Source organism: Eptatretus burgeri, chromosome 2 (assembly GCF_056783735.1).
Source record: "Eptatretus burgeri isolate ZD-2024b chromosome 2, Ebu_testis_v1, whole genome shotgun sequence".
NCBI lineage: Eukaryota > Metazoa > Chordata > Myxini > Myxiniformes > Myxinidae > Eptatretus > Eptatretus burgeri.
The window spans coordinates 27,419,413-27,439,711 of NC_140962.1; the positions used below are offsets into that span (position 1 = coordinate 27,419,413).

The following is a 20,299-nucleotide window of genomic DNA, read 5'->3' on the forward strand; positions in this document are numbered from 1 at the left end:
TCTTTAGGGTTTTTGACCAACGGACCATTGGAGATTCCACTTGGGAGCCAGTTACTGAACTGTGTCCAAAACACCTGGTGAGTACAGATTTTACTTCATGATGTGTTTCTCTATTCAGATGAATGCGAGGAAGAGGAATGGGAAGATTTTTAAATGGGGTAGAGATGGGGGTGGGGTTGACTTTCAAAGTTTTAACCAAATGTCTCCTTAAAGCCCTGTCACACCTTGACGATTTAGCCAACGTATGCCTGACGTATGCAAAATTGGGCAAAAACGCTGGCACACGTTGAATACGTTATGGGTAAGTTTGTATACGTTAAGAGCACGCTGGCATACATCGTAGTACGCTGGCATACTTCGTAGTTCGCCGAGCTGTTAGACAAATTTTCCATGCTTGAAATTTCCTGACTTATGCCAGCGTATGACTCGCACGTTCCGCATAATGCTGGCCACAAGTTGTAGGCACGTTACGCGATCGTTGACACACGTCGACACACGTTACTTGTAAGCTACTCATAAGTCGAAACACGTTGAGGTAATGTTTAGCGTACCCGAAACTTATTTCTAACCTATGAGTAACGTGTTGTAGGCACGTTACACGATCGTTGACACACGTCGACACGCGTTACTTGTAAGGTACTCATAAGTTGAAACACATCAATGTAATGGTTAGCGTCAGTGTTCCAGACTCCCTGTTTTTTTTTTGTTTTTTTTTTTTCTTCGGTATGACGGTGATGTTGACACTTCGATTTCTAGTGCGGTTATAATATAATTAAAAGGCTGCCGCTCAACGATTTAAATCATACCGAAGAAAAAAAAAAAACCAGGGAGTCTGGAACACTGACGCTAGCCGTTACCTTGACGTGTTTCGACTTATGAGTAACGTACAAGTAACGTATGTTGATGTGTGTCAACGATCGCGTAGCGTGCCTACAACTTATGCCAGCGTATGCGGAATATGTGTCGTACGTCAATAAATTTTCAACATGCTGAAAATTTTTCGACGTACTCTGCATACGATGACGTATGCCAGCGTACTACGACGTATGCCAGCGTGCTCTTAACGTATACAAAACTTACCCATAACGTGTTTGACGTGTGCCAGCTTGGTTCGGCAAATTTTTCATAAGTCGGCATACGCTGGCTAAAACGTCAAGGTATTACAGCAGGTTCACACTTCGATGTCTAGTGCAGTTATGATTTGAATCGTCGAGCCGCAGCCTATTAATAGCCTACACCACGTGATCGTCGGCGATACGCTGCCGCGCTATGCATAAGTTTGACTATCGTTGGGCATTGGTTGTGAACGCCGACAACACTCTCAGCATTCGTTGGTATAAGTTATCTATATGTGATTTAAAACGTTCTGTGTACGTTACTAATACGTTATGCAAACGTCCAACACGTTATTATACGCCCAAAACTGAAAAAAACATCAATAGTTCAGCATACTCCAGCGTTTTACATACATTTTGAGACCTTGCCATACGCTGGCTAAAACGTCAAGGTGTGACAGCCCCTTTAGTTAGGGTCAATTGTGACATTGTTGACATTGTTAGGTAACCGCAGAAGACAGTTGAAGACGGGAAAAGGCAAGAATGTAGCATTGAGTTCACTGCTTATGACCTCTGCCACCAAAGGTGGACCGAGATTGTTTTTACCCCTGTTTCTTTGTTTGTCTGTCTGTGAGCAGGACATCTCAAAAAGTTATGGCTGGATTTGGACAAAATTGGGTGGACAGGTTGAGTGCTTGACAAGAACGAATTGATTCAATTTTGGTGAAAAGCTGGATCCGGATCCAGACATGAGACTTTATCAAGTACTTCTTCACCATTGAGAGATAGGACGAAAATTATATACAGTTAAGTATGGATTTGGATAAAATTTGGTGGATTAGTGAGGTAGATGACAAGAACAAGCCGATTCGATTTCGGTTAAGGTCCGGATGCAAATCTGACCTCTTCGTGGGATCTTAAACATAAATTGTTCAGCCTGGCCAAGGGATTGCGCTCCACCAAATGCCGTTCTCGTGTGCATTTTGAAATCGTCCGCCGGTATCCATTTTTTATTTTGTGGCAATATGTTCCCAAAGGACATCAATTGTGCAGTTCATTTTCTCTCTCTCTCTCTCTCTCTCTCTCTCTCTCTCTCTCTCTCTCTCTCTCTCTCTCTCTCTCTCTCTCTCTCTCTCTCTCTCTGTCTCTGTCTCTGTCTCTGTCTCTGTCTCTGTCTCTGTCTCTGTCTCTGTCTCTGTCTCTGTCTCTGTCTCTGTCTCTGCCTCTGCCTCTGCCTCTGCCTCTGCCTCTGCCTCTGCCTCTGCCTCTGCCTCTGCCTCTGCCTCTGCCTCTGCCTCTGCCTCTGCCTCTGCCTCTGCCTCTGCCTCTGCCTCTGCCTCTGCCTCTGCCTCTGCCTCTGCCTCTGCCTCTGCCTCTGCCTCTGCCTCTGCCTCTGCCTCTGCCTCTGCCTCTGCCCCTCTCTCTCTCTGCCTCTCTCTGTCTCTCTCTCTCTCCCTCTCTCTCTCTCTCTCTCTCTCTCTCTCTCTCTCTCTCTCTCTCTCTCTCTCTCTCTCTCTCTCTCTCTCTCTCTCTGCCTCTCTCTCTCTGCCTCTCTCTCTCTCTCTCTCTCTCTCTCTCTCTCTCTCTCTCTGCCTCTCTCTCTCTCTCTCTCTCTCTCTCTCTCTCTCTCTCTCTCTCTCTCTCTCTCTCTCTCTCTCTCTCTCTCTCTCTCTCTCTCTGCCTCTCTCTCTCTCTCTCTCTCTCTCTCTCTCTCTCTCTCTCTCTCTCTCTCTCTCTCTCTCTCTCTCTCTCTCTCTCTCTCTCTCTGCCTCTCTCTCACTCTCTCTGCCTCTCTCTCACTCTCTCTCTCTCTCTCTCTGCCTCTCTCTCACTCTCTCTCTCTGCCTCTCTCTCACTCTCTCTCTCTGCCTCTCTCTCACTCTCTCTCTCTGCCTCTCTCACTCTCTCTCTCTCTCTCTCTCTCTCTCTGCCTCTCTCTCTCTCTCTCTCTGCCTCTCTCTCTCTCTCTCTGCCTCTCTCTCTCTCTCTCTCTCTGCCTCTCTCTCTCTGCCCCTCTCTCTGCCCCTCTCTCTCTGCCTCCTCTCTTTCCCTGTCCCTCTCCCTCTCCTGCTCCCATTCTCTCCCTCTCAGCCTCTCATGTGCTCCCGCATTCCCCCTCTCCCCCTTTCGCATGCCCCCCGCTCTTTCTCCCTCTCCGCCTATCGCGCGCCCCGCTCTCTCTCTCTCTCTGCCTATCGTGCGCCCCCGCTCTCTCCCTCTCCGCCTTTCGCGCCCCGCTCTCCATCTGATTTTCGCATACCCCTGCTCTGTCTCATGCGTGCCCCCGCAGTCTCCCTCTATCGCGTGCCCCGCTGCCTCCCTCTCTCGCGTGCCCCCCGCCGCCTCCCTCTCTCGCGTGCCCCCCGCAGCATCCCTCTCTCGCGTGCCCCCCGCTGCCTCCCTCTCTCGCGTGCTCCCCGCTGCCTCCCTCTCTCGCGTGCCCCCCGCTGCCTCCCTCTCTCGCGTGCCCCCCGCTGCCTCCCTCTCTCGCGTGCCCCCGCTGCCTCCCTCTCTCGCGTGCCCCCCGCTGCCTCCCTCTCTCGCGTGCCCCCGCTGCCTCCCTCTCTCGCGTGCCCCCGCTGCCTCCCTCTCTCGCGTGCCCCCGCTGCCTCCCTCTCTCGCGTGCCCCCGCTGCCTCCCTCTCTCGCGTGCCCCCGCTGCCTCCCTCTCTCGCGTGCCCCCGCTGCCTCCCTCTCTCGCGTGCCCCCGCTGCCTCCCTCTCTCGCGTGCCCCCGCTGCCTCCCTCTCTCGCGTGCCCCCCGCTGCCTCCCTCTCTCGCGTGCCCCCGCTGCCTCCCTCTCTCGCGTGCCCCCGCTGCCTCCCTCTCTCGCGTGCCCCCGCTGCCTCCCTCTCTCGCGTGCCCCCCGCTGCCTCCCTCTCTCGCGTGCCCCCGCTGCCTCCCTCTCTCGCGTGCCCCCGCTGCCTCCCTCTCTCGCGTGCCCCCCGCTGCCTCCCTCTCTCGCGTGCCCCCGCTGCCTCCCTCTCTCGCGTGCCCCCGCTGCCTCCCTCTCTCGCGTGCCCCCGCTGCCTCCCTCTCTCGCGTGCCCCCGCTGCCTCCCTCTCTCGCGTGCCCCCCGCTGCCTCCCTCTCTCGCGTGCCCCCGCTGCCTCCCTCTCTCGCGTGCCCCCCGCTGCCTCCCTCTCTCGCGTGCCCCCGCTGCCTCCCTCTCTCGCGTGCCCCCCGCTGCCTCCCTCTCTCGCGTGCCCCCGCCGCCTCCCTCTCTCGCGTGCCCCCCGCCGCCTCCCTCTCTCGCGTGCCCCCGCCGCCTCCCTCTCTCGCGTGCCCCCGCCGCCTCCCTCTCTCGCGTGCCCCCCGCCGCCTCCCTCTCTCGCGTGCCCCCCGCCGCCTCCCTCTCTCGCGTGCCCCCCGCCGCCTCCCTCTCTCGCGTGCCCCCGCCGCCTCCCTCTCTCGCGTGCCCCCGCCGCCTCCCTCTCTCGCGTGCCCCCGCCGCCTCCCTCTCTCGCGTGCCCCCCGCCGCCTCCCTCTCTCGCGTGCCCCCCGCCGCCTCCCTCTCTCGCGTGCCCCCCGCCGCCTCCCTCTCTCGCGTGCCCCCCGCCGCCTCCCTCTCTCGCGTGCCCCCCGCCGCCTCCCTCTCTCGCGTGCCCCCGCCGCCTCCCTCTCTCGCGTGCCCCCCGCCGCCTCCCTCTCTCGCGTGCCCCCCGCCGCCTCCCTCTCTCGCGTGCCCCCCGCCGCCTCCCTCTCTCGCGTGCCCCCGCCGCCTCCCTCTCTCGCGTGCCCCCCGCCGCCTCCCTCTCTCGCGTGCCCCCCGCCGCCTCCCTCTCTCGCGTGCCCCCGCCGCCTCCCTCTCTCGCGTGCCCCCGCCGCCTCCCTCTCTCGCGTGCCCCGCAGCCTCCCTCTCTCGCGTGCCCCCGCAGCCTCCCTCTCTCGCGTGCCCCCGCAGCCTCCCTCTCTCGCGTGCCCCCGCAGCCTCCCTCTCTCGCGTTCCCCCGCAGCCTCCCTCTCTGGCGTGCCCCCGCAGCCTCCCTCTCTGGCGTGCCCCCGCAGCCTCCCTCTCTGGCGTGCCCCCGCCGCCTCCCTCTCTGGCGTGCCCCCGCAGCCTCCCTCTCTCGCGTGCCCCCGCAGCCTCCCTCTCTGGCGTGCCCCCGCAGCCTCCCTCTCTGGCGTGCCCCCGCAGCCTCCCTCTCTGGCGTGCCCCCGCAGCCTCACTCTCTCGCGTGCCCCCGCAGCCTCACTCTCTCGCGTGCCCCCGCAGCCTCCCTCTCTCGCGTGCCCCCGCAGCCTCCCTCTCTCGCGTGCCCCCGCAGTCTCCCTCTCTCGCGTGCCCCCGCAGCCTCCCTCTCTCGCGTGCCCCCCCAGCCTCCCTCTCTCGCGTGCCCCCGCAGTCAGTCTCTCTCTCTCTCTCTCTCTCTCTCTCTCTCTCTCTCTCTCTCTCTCTCTCTCTCTCTCTCTCTCTCTCTCTCTCTCTCTCTCTCTCTCTCTCTCTCTCTCTCTCGCGTGCCCCCGCAGTCAGTCAGTCTCTCTCTCTCTCTCTGTCTCTGTCTCTGTCTCTGTCTCTGTCTCTGTCTCTGTCTCTGTCTCTGTCTCTGTCTCTGTCTCTGTCTCTGTCTCTGTCTCTGTCTCTGTCTCTGTCTCTGTCTCTGTCTCTGTCTCTGTCTCTGTCTCTGTCTCTGTCTCTCTGTCTCTGTCTCTGTCTCTGTCTCTGTCTCTGTCTCTGTCTCTGTCTCTGTCTCTGTCTCTGTCTCTGTCTCTGTCTCTGTCTCTGTCTCTGTCTCTGTCTCTGTCTCTGTCTCTGTCTCTGTCTCTGTCTCTGTCTCTGTCTCTGTCTCTGTCTCTGTCTCTGTCTCTGTCTCTGTCTCTCTCTCTCTCTCTCTCTCTCTCTCTCTCTCTCTCTCTCTCTCTCTCTCTCTCTCTCTCTCGTGCCCCATGATCAGTCTCTCTCTCTCTCTCTCTCTCTCTCTCTCTCTCTCTCTCTCTCTCTCTCTCTCTCTCTCTCTCTCTCTGTCTCTCTCTCTGTCTCTGTCTCTGTCTCTGTCTCTGTCTCTGTCTCTGTCTCTGTCTCTGTCTCTCTCTCTCTCTCTCTCTCTCTCTCTCTCTCTCTCTCTCTCTCTGTCTCTGTCTCTGTCTCTCTCTCTCTCTCTCTCTCTCTCTCTCTCTCTCTCTCTCTCTCTCTCTCTCTCTCTCTCTCTCTCTCTCTCTCTCTCTCTCTCTCTCTCTCTCTCTCTCTCTCTCTCTCTCTCTCTCTCTCTCGTGCCCCCGCAGTCAGTCTCTCTCTCTCTCTCTCTCTCTCTCTCTCTCGTGCCCCCGCAGTCAGTCTCTCTCTCTCTCTCTCTCTCTGCGTGCCCCCGCATGATCCAGTCTCTCTCTCTCTCTCTCTCTCTCTCTCTCTCTCTCTCTCTCTCTCTCGTGCCCCCGCAGTCAGTCTCTCTCTCTCTCTCTCTCTCTCTCTCTCGTGCCCCCGCAGTCAGTCTCTCTCTCTCTCTCTCTCTCTCTCTCTCTCTCTCTCTCTCTCTCTCTCTCTCTCTCTCTCTCTCTCTCTCTCTCTCTCTCTCTCTCTCTCTCTCTCTCTCTCTCTCTCTCTCTCTCTCTCTCTCTCTCTCTCTCTCTCTCTCTCTCTCTCTCTCTCTCTCTCTCTCTCTCTCTCTCTCTCTCTCTCTCTCTCTCTCTCTCTCTCTCTCTCTCTCTCTCTCTCTCTCTCTCTCTCTCTCTCTCTCTCTCTCTCTCTCTCTCTCTCTCTCTCTCTCTCTCTCTCTCTCTCTCTCTCTCTCTCTCTCTCTCTCTCTCTCTCTCTCTCTCTCTCTCTCTCTCTCTCTCTCTCTCTCTCTCTCTCTCTCTCTCTCTCTCTCTCTCTCTCTCTCTCGTGCTCTCCTCTCTCTCTCTCTCGTGCTCTCCTCTCTCGTGCTCTCCTCTCTCTCTCTCTCTCGTGCTCTCCTCTCTCTCTCTCTCGTGCTCTCCTCTCTCTCTCTCTCTCTCTCTCTCGTGCTCTCCTCTCTCTCTCTCTCTCTCTCTCTCTCTCATGCCCCCACTGTCTCTCCACCTCTCGCTTCCCCTCTTTCTCTCTCCCTATGTCAGTTCCCCATAAATGCTTGTCTTGCCTTCCCAATGTTGGTACAGTGTCCTTGACTTTTTCACATTTTGTTGTTACAGCCGAAATTTAAAAATGGATTAAATTTAAAAAATAATTGTCACCGATCTACACAAAATACCCCATAATGACAAAGTGAAAACATTTTAAAATAAATTAAAAATGAAAAGTTGAAATGTCTTCCATCAATCAGTGTTCAACCATTTGCTGTGATACTCCAAATTGAGCTCAGGTGCATCCAATTTCCTTTGATGATCCGTGAGGTGTCTTTCCAACTTGATTGGATTCCACCTGTGGCCAATTCAATTGTTTGGACGTGATTTAGAAAGAAACACACCTTTCTATATTTAGTCCCACAGTTGACAGTGCATGTCAGAGCCAAAACTACCATGAAGTCCAAGGAACTTTCCATAGAACTCCGAGATATAATTTTAAGGAAGCATAGATCTGGGGAAGGTTAAAGAACAATTTCTAGAGTGTTGAAAGTTCCCAAGAGCACAGTTGGTTCCATCATTAGGAAATTGAAAGAATATGGAACTACCCAGACTCTTTCTAGAGCTGGTCGTCCGACCAAACTGAGCAACCGGGCAAAAAGGACCTTGGTCAGGGAGGTGACAAAGAACCCAATGACCAGTCTGACAGTACTACAGAGTTCCTTGGCTGAGATGGGACAACCTAACAGAAGTACAAACAATCTCTGCAGCACTTCACAAATCTAGGTTTTATGGGAGAGTCACCAGATGGAAGCCACTCCTGAGAAAAAGGCACTTGAGGACACACTTGGAGTTTGCAAAAAGACTGAGAACACGAGGCAAAAGATTCTGTCGTCTGATGAGATAAAAATGGAACGTTCTGGCCTGAAAACAAAGCGTTATATCTTGCGGACACTGAGCATAGCTCATCACCCTTATAACACTGTCCCTACCGTAAAGCGTGGTGGTGGCAGCATCATGCTATGAGGATGCTTTTTAGCGGCAAGGACTGGGATACTTGTAAGGATAGAGGGAACAATGAATGGAGCCAAGTACAGGTAACTCCTTCAGGAGAATATGCTTCAGAGTGTAGAAGACCTAAGACTGCAGCGAATATTTGCATTCCAACAGGAAATGACCCCAAGCATACAGCGAAAGCAGCACCGGAATGGCTTCAGAACAAGAACGTGAAAGCCCTTGAGTGCCCCAGACCTGAATCCCATTGAGAATCTGTGCAAAGACTTGAAAGTTGCTGTTCACCGACGCTCCCCATCCAACTTGACAGAGCTTGAGCAAATCTGCCAGGAAGAATGGGAGAAAATCCCCAAATCCAGATGTGCAAAGCTGATCGACATACCCAAGAAGACTCAAAGCTGTAATCACTGCCAAAGGCGCTTCTACAAAGTATTGACTCAGTGGGTTGAATACTTATTGACCCAAGATGATTCAGCTCTTAATTTTTAATTAATTTGTAAAAAAAATTCCAAAAACATGTTTTCAATTTGTCGTTATGGGGTGGGTATTTTCTGTAGATCGGTGACAAAAAATTTAAATTTAGTCCATTTTAAATTCAGGATGAAACACAACATATTGTGAAAAAGTCAAGGCGTGTGAATCCTGTGACATTTGGTGGGGGGGGGGATTAGAGATTACCATAGAACAGATAGGAATGTACAGAGTAGCATGGTCCATATGCGGATGAATAGCCATCTCGATGTATAAGTAGGGAAACGTCAAAACGTCAGCTTAGGAATTCTTGTTTGCATGTACACCATATAGGGGGTGGTGGTGGTAACTACTTTGGGATTATGGTGAAGGAAATCGTGTGTATAACCTCTGTCAACTTCTACCGGGGGGGGGGGGGTGCCAGAAGACTTGACATGAAAGAGGCGGGGGTGAAGCATTTCCCTGAGGGTGGGGAGTGTGAGGGGGGGTAGGCCTCCTAAAGGGGCGGAGCTTTGCCGAGGGAGAGGAGAGGGAGAAGCCAAATCAGCAGTTGGAAGTCCGAGGTGAAGATGATGAGAAAAAGGCAGTTGGTCGAGAGAGAACGATCGAAAGGGTGTGCGAGTCTGAGGTAGACTGAGGAAAAAGAGGAGGTCTCTGGGGAGAAAGAGTTGAGGAGGTTGTCTTGCCTGCCTACCTGTCTTCGTCCTGTGCCTGTTTGTCTGCCTCTGCCCATTTATTTCGTCGTTCCTGCCTTGCTCGTTTTAGTCAACCTGCCCATGTGCTTCGTCTCCTCATTGTCCTGCCCATCATCTGCTCGCCTTGTTGTCGTCATCCTCGTCCCTTCTCATCACCTGCTCGTCCCCGCTGCCGCCAGAGCTGAGTCCCCCGGTTTTGTCCCCTTCCTGTCTGTGATTGAGTTTGGAGTGAGATGCCTTAGTTTCTGTATATTTCTTTTGCCTCATTGTACATAATCATTTATGATCGATTTTGTGTCTCCTTTTCTTCCCCACCACAACCTGTTGTCATCTCCTCCATCGCGTTCAATCATCCCTGGTTCTTTTCCTTGTGGTTCGGGAAAGAAACCCGTTGGGTTTAAAAGCTGTTAGGTTTTCGTGTCTCTCCTCACGACGTTCGCTTGTACTGTCCACCATTAATTCAGAACGTCTCCTCGGGAGTCAAGGCGCTCGGACATCGTGGGATTTTAACCTCCCGCCGTGACAAGCTCTGTTAGTTGAGCCGTCGACACTACAATACTTTCTGAAGGCACTGTTACAGTGTGTGCATTTTAAGTGCTCTCAACTTTGGCTTTGCCATATACATGACACGGCCAAAGTATGTGAACACCTGCTCATAGAACATCTCATTCCAAAATCAGTGGTATTAACATAGAGTTGGTCCCCACTTTGCTGCTATAACAGCCTCTACTCTTCTGAGAAGGCTTTCCATTAGATGTTGGAGCATTGCTGAGAGGATTTACTTCCATTCAGCCACAAGAGCATTCATGAGGTCAGGCGCTGATGCTAGGTGATGAGGTCTGTCTCGCAGTCGGTGTTCCATTTCTTCCTAAAGGTATTCAATGGGGTTGAGGTCAGGGCTCTGTGCAGGCTAGTCAAGTTCTTCCACTCCGTTCTTGACAAACCATTTGTGTATGAACTTCGCTTTGTGCACGGGGGCATTGTCGTGCTGAAACAGTAAAGGGCCTTCCCCAAACTGTTGCCTCAAAGTTAGAAGCACAGAATCGTCTCGAATGTTGTTGTTGTATGGTGCAGCATTAAGATTTCCTTTCACTGGAACTAAGGGGGCTGAGCCCAACTATGAACAATAGCCCCAGATCATTATTCCTCCTCCACCAAAATTTACAGTTGGCACTATGCATTCGGTCAGGTAGCGTTCTCCTGGCATCTGACAAACCCAGATTCGTCCGTCGGACTGCCAAATGGTGAAGTGTGATTCATCACTCCAGAGAACACATTTCCATTGCTCCAGACTCCAATGGCGGTGAGCTTTACACCACTCCAGCCAACGCTTCGCATTGTGCTTGGTGATCTTAGGCTTGTGTGCGGCTGTTCGGCCATGGCAACCCATTTCATGAAGCTCTTGACAAACAGTGCATTTCATGCTGACGTTGCATTTCTGAGTCAGTTTGGAACTCAGTCGTGCGCGTTGCAACCGCCAACAGAGGATTTTTCCGTACTTCAGCACTTGGCGGTCCCGTTATGTGAGCTTGTGTGACCTATCACTTCTCGGCTGAGCTGTTGTTGCTCCTCGACGTTTTCATTTCACAATAACAGCACTTTCAGTTGACCGGGGCAGTTCAAGGAGGGCAGAAATTTGAAGAACTGACTTGTTGGAAAGGTGGCATCCTATGACGGTGCCACGTTGAAAGTCACCGAACACTTCAGTACAGCTCATTCTACCACCATTGTTTGTCTCTGGAGATTGCATTGCTGTGTCCTTGATTTTGTACACCTATCAGCAATGGATGTGGCTGAAATAGCGAAATCCACTAGTTTCCACGAAATCCACGAAATCCACAAGAGAAAATAATTAGAAGTGGTGTCTGCATACTTTTGGCCATGTCATGTATCTTCAAATCCACAAACGTGACTTCTTTGTAACCTGTTTTTAAAAATTATTTGACATGCACTTACCTCAGGCACATTGTACAGGAATAAAATGCAGGCCAAAGACCTTTGTCTACATCGGTGCATTTTGATATTGATTGCAAGGAAACGAGACTGCCAAATACCTCCAGTTTATGGGATCTGACCCACACCTGCACACCATTATTTTGCCTTTACTTTGGGTGTGCTGTCAAAAAGGAAGCCAACTTGTACACCAGCTAAAAGGCAGTTGGTATGAGTTTAAGTTTTTCTATGAGGATTACATTGGTGAAGTTGCATTATCAAAGTACAAGTATAGATGAGTGGAGGGAGTTTTGGCTGAGACCTTCACTCCTTATTTGGGCAACTGTGTTGTCCTTGCACCTATAGATGTGCAATTTGGGGATAAAATTATTTTTTTTCAGCTGGAGCAGTAATTTTATTCATGTTTCTTGAAATGTTCAAATAGTGACAATCGTGTGCTTTCTTTTGACGCTCACATTGTGACAATTTTGAGTTTCTGATCCAAATTCTTGTTTTTATGACATTACCCTAGTTGCTGCTTCATTGGTGTACCAATCTGGAAAAATCTTGTATCAAGTACTTAACTCTGACCTATGACTGCTGAAATTTTTTTTATTGTGATATTTGTGAAGAGGTTTTTCTTGATATTTTTATTTCTCATTCCCTTCTGTCTTTAGGTGGCTTCCTCACAACCCAAGGTCATCACTTGCCTGGTGTACAGCCCTGATGGGCAAGGTGTGTGTGTGTGTGTGTGTGTGTGTGTGTGTGTGTGTGTGTGTGTGTGTGTGTGTGTGTGTGTGTGTGTGTGTGTGTGTGTGTGTGTGTGTGTGTGTGTGTGTGTGTGTTTTTTTCCATGTTGTACTATTCCAGTATGAATTCACTAATTTATACATATATATATATATATATATATATATATATATATATATATATATATATATATATATATAAAATGTATATATATATATATAAAATGTGTATATATATATGTATATATATATGTATATATATATGTATATATATATGTATATATATATGTATATATATATATATATATATATATATATATATATATATATATATATATATATATATATATATATATATATGTATATATATATATATATGTATATATATATATATATATATGTATATATATATATATATATATGTATATATATATATATATATATATATATATATATATGTATATATATATGTATATATATATATATATATATATGTATATATATATATGTATATATATATATGTATATATATATATGTATATATATATGTATATATATATGTATATATATATGTGTATATATATATATGTATATATATATGTATATATATATATATATATATATGTATATATATATATATATACATACAGTGGGGAGAACAAGTATTTGAGAAACTACCGATTTTGCAGGTTGTCCCACTTACAAAGCACGTAGAGGTCTGTAATTTTTATCATAGGTACACTTCAACTGTGAAAGATGGAATCTAAAACAAAAATCCTCAAAATCACATTGTATGATTTTTAAATAATTAATTTGCATTTTATTGCATGAAATAAGTATTTGATCACCAACCAACCAGGAAGAATTCTGGCTCTCACAGACCTGTTAGTTTTGTCTTTAAGAAGCTCTCCCATTCTCCACTCATTACCTGTATTAACTGCACCTGTTTGAACTCATTATCTGCATAAAAGACAGCTGTCCACACTCAATCAATCAGACTCCAACCTCTCCATAATGGGCAAGACCAGAGAGCTGTCTAAGGACATCAGGGACAAAATTGTCGACTTGCACAATGCTGGGATGGGATACAGGACAATAGGCAAGTAGCTTGGTGAGAAGGCAACAACTGTTGGCGCAATTATTAGAAAATGGAAGAAGTTCAAGATAACAGTCAATCTCCCTTGGTCTGGGGCTCCATGCAAGATCTCACCTCGTGGAGCCTCAATGATCATGAGAAAGGTGAGGGATCAGCCCAGAACTACATGGCAGGAACTGGTCAATGACCTGAAGAGAGCTGGGACCACAGTATCAAAGAAAACCATAAGTAACACACTACGCCGTCATGGATTAAAATCCTGCAGCGCACGCAAGGTCCCTCTGCTCAAGCCAGCGCATGTCCAGGCCCATCTGAAGTTTGCCAATGACCATCTGGATAATCCAGAGGAGGAATGGGAGAAGGTAATGTGGTCTGATGAGACCAAAATAGAGCTTTTTGGTTTAAACTCCACTCGCCGTGTTTGGAGGAAGAAGAAGGATGATGAGTACAACCCCAAGAACACCATCCCAACCGTGAAGCATGGAGGTGGAAACATCATTCTTTGGGGATGCTTTTCTGCAAAGGGAACAGGACGACTGCACCGTATTGAGGGGAGGATGGATGGGGCCATGTATCGCGAGATCTTGGCCAACAACCTCCTTCCCTCAACAAGAGCATTGAAGATGGGGCGCGGCTGAGTCTTCCAGCATGACAACGACCCGAAACACACAGCCAGGGCAACTCCGTAAGAAGCATCTCCAGGTCCTGGAGTGGCCGAGCCAGTATCCAGACCTGAACCCAATAGAAAATCTTTGGAGGGAGCTGAAAGTCTGTGTTGCCCAGCGATAGCCCCGAAACCTGAAGGATCTGGAGAAGATCTGTATGGAGGAGTGGGCCAAAATCCCTGCTGCAGTCTGTGCAAACCTGGTTAAGAACTATTGGAAACGTCTTATCTCTGTAATTGCAAACAAAGGTTTCTGTACTAAATATTAAGTTCTGTTTTTCTGATGTATCAAATACTTATTTCATGCAATAAAATGCAAATTAATTATTTAAAAAATCATACAATGTGATTTTCAGGATTTTTGTTTTAGATTCCGTCTTTCACAGTTGAAGTGTACCTATGATAAAAATTAGACCCCTACGTGCTTTGTAAGTGGGAAAACCTGCAAAATCGGCAGTGTATCAAATACTTGTTCTCCCCACTGTATATATACACAGGGTGAGTCAGAAGTAGAGCCCGATTTCTGTCAGTTGATTGTTTGTTTGCCATTTGTATTACAGTGTACAAGAAGGTAGAAATAAATGAATGACATGTATATCTAACCATTTATTCAAGAAAAATTATTACGGAACTGTACCAAGCTGTTGGACTTGCAATTTTCAAAGTTCCCTCCCTCGTGATCGATGCACAATTGCAGCCGAGCAGGCACAGAGCGGCACACACATCTGCAGAGTTCGATATCAATTTCCTCAAACTTTGCAGTGATTTGAGCCTTCAATTCCTGAATGGTCGAGGTTTTTCACATTAAACAAGGTCTTTCATGAGATCCCAAAGAAAGAAATCTGGAGGTGTAAGGTCTGGGGAGCGTGCCGGCCACTCGATCGGACCGTGGCGGCCGATCCACTTTCTGGGAAAGTTTTCATCAAGCCACTGACGAACATAACGTCCATAATGAGGTGGAGCTCCATCATGCTGGAAATAAGCGTCCTGATCTTGTACCCTGGTCCAAAAGAAGGTTTGCAGCATATTCAGTTAAATTTCTGCAGTGACAGATCCCTCAAAGAAAAAGGGTCCAATTATTCCGAATGGAGATATGGCTGCCCAAACTGTCACTCCAGGTAAATTTACCTCCTTCTCCACTGTAACTCTTGGGTTATTCGCAGCCCAGTAGACACAATTGTGTCTGTTAATTGTGCCATTGAGCTTAAAACATGCCTCATCTGACCACCAGATGTTGTCTTGCATTGTGTCCTCTTCGTGAAATTAAGCTAAGAACTCTTCGCAAAATTGAAGACCGGTCGTTATCTCCATCATGAGGGGCATGCAGTAAGCATGGAACCTAAGGTTTCCATTTTTTCTAGTGAAGGATATGAATAACACTTGATTGGCTCACTTCCAACTCTGCAGATAAACGGCGAGTTGACTTTTGCGGACTTTGTTCCAGTCTTCTGATGGCTTCTTCAACCTTGGAAATATTCGTTGCCGTTTTCAGACGACCGGACTTCTTTGTAGTGGCTACTGACCCTGTTGCATCAAATTTCTCCATAATCAATCGTATGTTTCTTCCCTGAGGTGGGTTAATATCGAATTCCTGTGCCAAACGGCATGTTGCCATCGTTGGTTGTTCATTACATTTTGTCGTAATGTTTCACGGCCACAATGCGTTGATTCATTGAAAGGTAATTCATGGTTCAATTTGGTGCAAATTCAGTAACTTTCCAAACTCGCAGCAATAACCTGCAAAACAAAATAAAAAATAAAGAAATTACGAAAATTAATAATCTGCAAGACAATTATTAACATGACCTCCCAGAAAGAATTTGACAACCGAAAATCAGAAATTGGGCGCTACTTTTGACTCACCCTGTATTATATGTATATGTATATGTATATATATATATATATATATATATATATATATATATATATATATATATATATATATGTATGTATGTATGTATATATATATATGTATGTATATAGACAGTCGACACTCTATCGGTCATAAGTTTTAGAACACCCGCATTTTTCAGTTTTTACTGAAATTTAAGCAGTTCAAGTCCAGTGAATAACCTGAAGAAATGGTATAAAGCTAAGCGGTACACTGCCAGAGGTTAAAAAAAGTTTAGGTTTCCAAAAACTGAAAAATAATGTAAATTTCAGAGTTGTTAAAAAAGGCCCTTTTCAGGTGACAAGTAATGGGTGAGCAACTGCAGCTGTTCTGCAGCAATGGAAGTAAATTAAGCCTTGAAAGTTGATGCAAACAAATTCTACAGGTGTCCCAACTTTTGTTGATTAGTTGCAAACCCTCTTTCTGTATAAAAGCAGTGTTGGAACAGACTGTGTTGCTTCACCCTCTGAAGCATTATTTGGACAATATTGTGCTGCAGGAAGTAGAATATTGCTATCATAATGGTGAGAAAAAGACAATTAATAAAGGAAGACAGACAGACCATTATAACCCTTGAAAGTGTAGGTCTTTCCTTTGGAGGAATTGCAAAGAAGCCAAGGTGTCAGTGAGTACAGTTTCCTGCACCATCAAAAGGCACTTGGAAACTGGAGGAAACTGACAGGAGAGATCTGGCAGACCCAAAGCCACAACACCATCAGAAGACAAATTTCTGAGTCAACAGCTTGCGTGATAGGCGGCTCACAGGACAGCAGCTTCAAGCACAGCTTAACACTGGTCGAAGTAAGGAAGTCTCAGTTTCAACTGTGAAGAGAAGACTTCGAGCTGCAAGTTTGACAGGTTGAGTGGCAGTAAGAAAGCCATTGCTAAGATGGCAAAATAAGAAAAAGAGGCTTGCCTGGGCCATGAAGCACCGCCAGTGGACTACTGAAAACTGGAAGAAGGTCTCATGGACTGATGAATCAAAATTTGAAATCTTCGGTTCGTCACGCAGGGTTTTTATACGCCATTGAGTAGGTGAAAGGATGGTTCCTCAGTGTGTGACACCAACTGTCAAACATGGAGGGGGACGCGTGATGATCTGGAGCTCTTTTTGATGGATCCAGAGTCGGTGACTTGCACAGAGTGACTGGCACCCTGAACGAAAAGGGCAACCGCAGCATTTTGCAGCGCCATGCAATACCCTCTGGTCTATGCCTAGTTTGTCAGGGGTTCATCCTACAGCAAGATAACGACCCAAAACATATCTCCAGGCTATATCAGAACTACCTTAGAAGAAAAGAACAAGATGGTAGGTTTCAAATCATGGAATGGCCAGCACAGTCTCCAGACTTAAACCCCATCAAGCTGGTTTGGGATGAACTGGACAGAAGGGTGAAAGCAAAGCAACCTACAAGTGCAACACATTTGTGGGAACTTCTGCAACAGAGTTGGGAAGAACTTTCCGAACAATATTTGATTTCCATTGTAGAAAGAATGCTACGAGTATGTTCGGCTGTTATATCTGCAAAAGGTGTCTACTTTGATGAGTTAAAAATTTAGATTAAATTTTTTTCAACAAAACGATTCCATGATTTATTTTTATCTGCAATTGTTTATTTGTTCTTTGCTTTATTTTCAGAGTTCAATGAAACATTAAACTGCTTAAATTTCAGTAAAAACTGGAAAAATGGGGGTGTTCTAAAACCTTTGAATGGTAGGGTGTATATATTTTTGAAATCACCATCCAGATCTTTGCACCTTATTGATAGCTGCTTGTAAGCATCAATTGTGTACATACTGTGCTCCTCCAGAACAAATTTCAACTGTACTTTAATATAGTTGTCTTTAGCTGTCCTCCTGGTTCATTTGATGAAGATGTGTAATGGAACACCACTCGATCATGCGGTTGCATTCCGCTGGACATGTGCGATTGGCCAAAATGCAATGCAGATGTCATAGAAACAAATGCCAATAACAGTGTTCGGGTGGGTCCACACAGTTTCATATGGTTCCCCATCAACACTTTAAATTGGTGCTTTTATACTATAATGGCGAATGTAGTGAGCTTCATACTCAACGCGTGCACATGAGAGAATAGGAAACAACAACACAATACCCTGGCAATTTGGAATCCGTGTCGTTGCTATGACCCTTTTGCTTCCGGTTTTTGTCATGGGGAATGATGCATGCTGGGAGATAAAGGCATCGTCGGAGACATGAAAGACCCAAATATCAGACATGGTGTATATTTCCTCCACTGATTTTAATAAAGATATCTCCCGCATCATGAAAAAATAATTTTAATCGTGATTTACATTATTTGATCGCTGATCCCAAATCCAGGCCGAAGTAACCGGAAATTGCATCAAAATCATCAGCTGTGCGGCGCTTACATGTACCACGGTATAGTTGGCAAGTATACAGTTGTGAACAAGTTATAGGTAAAGTCAGAAGCGAATGTAAGAAGAATTCTACGTTCGCTTCTCTGCTTTGCCTATTCCATATTACGTGCAACTTAATGTAAATAAACATCTATACTAATAAATGTCTGTGTGACAGTGTCTCCTCCATAACTCGAAAACCATAAAATCTAGCAGCCTGAAACTTTGCATGCAGACGAAGGGAACTCCAAGGAAGTGCATGAGAGAAAATTGGGTGTTTGGCTTAATTGAAACACTCCTTTAGAAAATAATTAACGGCATTATTTAATTAGATCGTTTATCAGCCGCATCCTCAGTCACCGCTCTCGATGGAGTCTTAAGGCGTATCCTGGGTAATCTCGCTGGGATCTGAAGCCGCCATGTTTTTTGGCCTGCTCAACCATGCCTCTACTTGGAACAGGCCGCAACGATTTCTTAACGATAAGGTTTTTTTGTCATTGCACTTTCCTCTCATATTATCAAATGTCTGTTCATAATAGCTACAAATTGCTGGATACATCGCTTTTGTATGTTCTGTAGTTTTCAACTTCGGAGCTTGGAGCGATCTCATACATTTTATGATGCAATTTTCCATGATCTACTGTCACGGACTAATTAAAGTATATCATCGAAATATTATTTTGGCTTTTTGGATCAGATATCGTCCGGACTAAAATAAGTGTCAAAATCTGTTGTGAAATCTGATAATTTAAAGAAATAACGAGTCTTATAACTAAGCTGATATACATATTTACTTTAAGCAAGCAAGGCTATGGTCCCTCCTCCTCCATGTAATGTATTTACTGGTGTATAAACAACACTTTTTTTATCGGCAAAAAGTGGTAAAAGTTAGGGGTGCAGTTACTACACGGGTCGAGAAAAAAATTGGTCTTTAAAACGATCAATGCTGAATTTCAATTTTATTCCAAATGAACACTTTTTTCGCAGTTGGAACTGCTGTTGAGCTCATTTCTGCCGTTTAAATTTTGAATATCGGTTCAGGTTAAGAGTTTGTACAGCATTTTATTAACCGTGTGTGGAGATTAAATAATAATTTTAACTGGAGTAATTTGACTGCGCGCAGTCGACGGGTATGCCTCCGCTCTCCCGCACAAACACTTGAGTATTGACATATTTGACCCTCGACCTTTATCATATCTGGCCCAAAAGCTAATCAGTTAATTGCCCTGTCTAACTTTACCTTTGTACCAAGTTTGATGAAATTCTGTCCAATATTTCTTGACAGGGCGTAAACAGTAAAGTTTCAGAGTTTGACCTTGACCTTTGACCCTTGACCTTTACCACATCTGGCCCAAAATCTAATCACTTAATTGCCCCGTCTTACTTTACCTTTTTACCAAGTTTGAAATTCTACAATTTGCTTCTTGAGTTATCGCGTAAACGAAAATCCGAATGGACGGACAACCCGGAAACATAATGCCTGTGCACCAAGGGTGCCAGAGGCATAAAAAAACGGCGACACCCGGAGTTTAGCTGCGTGGCATATGTCCTCACGCTCCCTCCCTCCTCGCCCACTCACCCCTCCTTACTCTCCCTCCTCGTTCCTCTCTCTCTCTCTCTCTCTCTCTCTCTCTCTCTCTCTCTCTCTCTCTCTCTCTCTCTCTCTCTCTCTCTCTCTCTCTCTCTCTCTCTCTCTCTCTCTCTCTCTCTCTCTCTTCCCCACCCTTCTTTTCCTCCCCCCCCCAGTATTCCCGTCAGCGAAGTCACGGGTGGTATTTGCTCGTACACCATATTTTTCGGCGTACAAGTTGGTGTGGATTATAAGTTGAATGGGCTAATTTTACCATTTTTATGCCTCCGCACCAAGGGTGCCGGAGGCTTTATGTTTCCGGGTTGTCCGTTTGTCCGTTCGGATTTTCGTTTACGCGATAACTCAAGAAGCAAATTGTAGAATTTCATCAAACTTGGTAAAAAGGTAAAGTAAGACAGGGCAATTATGTGATTAGATTTTGGTCCAGATGTGATTAAGGTCAAGGTAAAACAATGAAATTTTACTTTTTACACCCTAACTCGAGAAATATTGGACAGAATTTCATCAAACTTGGTACAAAGGTAAAGTTAGACAGGGAAATTAACTGATTAGATTTTGGGCCAGATATGATAAAGGTCAAGGGTCAAATATGTCAACACTCAAGTGTTTGTGCGGGAGAGCGGAGGCATACCCGTCGACTGTGTGCAGTCGAATTACTCTAGTTCTTTCCTTCATTCATCGATAAGTCGATTTGGAGTGTAAGAAGAAGCTAAATCAACCTCGTTGTGTGCAAAACTGTCAGTTAGTTTGAACAATCGAGGTGTTAATTCCTCCCTGACAATGT

General features: G+C 46.8%; 1 protein-coding gene across 4 annotated transcripts in view; it reads left to right on the plus strand.

Moving 5' to 3' along the window:
• Positions 1 to 20,299, plus strand: part of DCAF8 (DDB1 and CUL4 associated factor 8) — a 96,564-nt gene that overhangs the window by 45,952 nt on the left and 30,313 nt on the right. For 3 of the 4 annotated variants that reach the window (XM_085866572.1, XM_085866575.1, XM_085866565.1), the window contains exons 7-8: positions 8 to 77; positions 11,821 to 11,878. In XM_085866572.1, the coding sequence (XP_085722698.1) occupies positions 8 to 77; positions 11,821 to 11,878 (128 nt within the window). Of the gene's footprint in view, positions 1 to 7; positions 78 to 1,693; positions 1,834 to 11,820; positions 11,879 to 20,299 lie in introns of those variants that run through there. The other variant, XM_085866583.1, reaches the window with a different exon arrangement.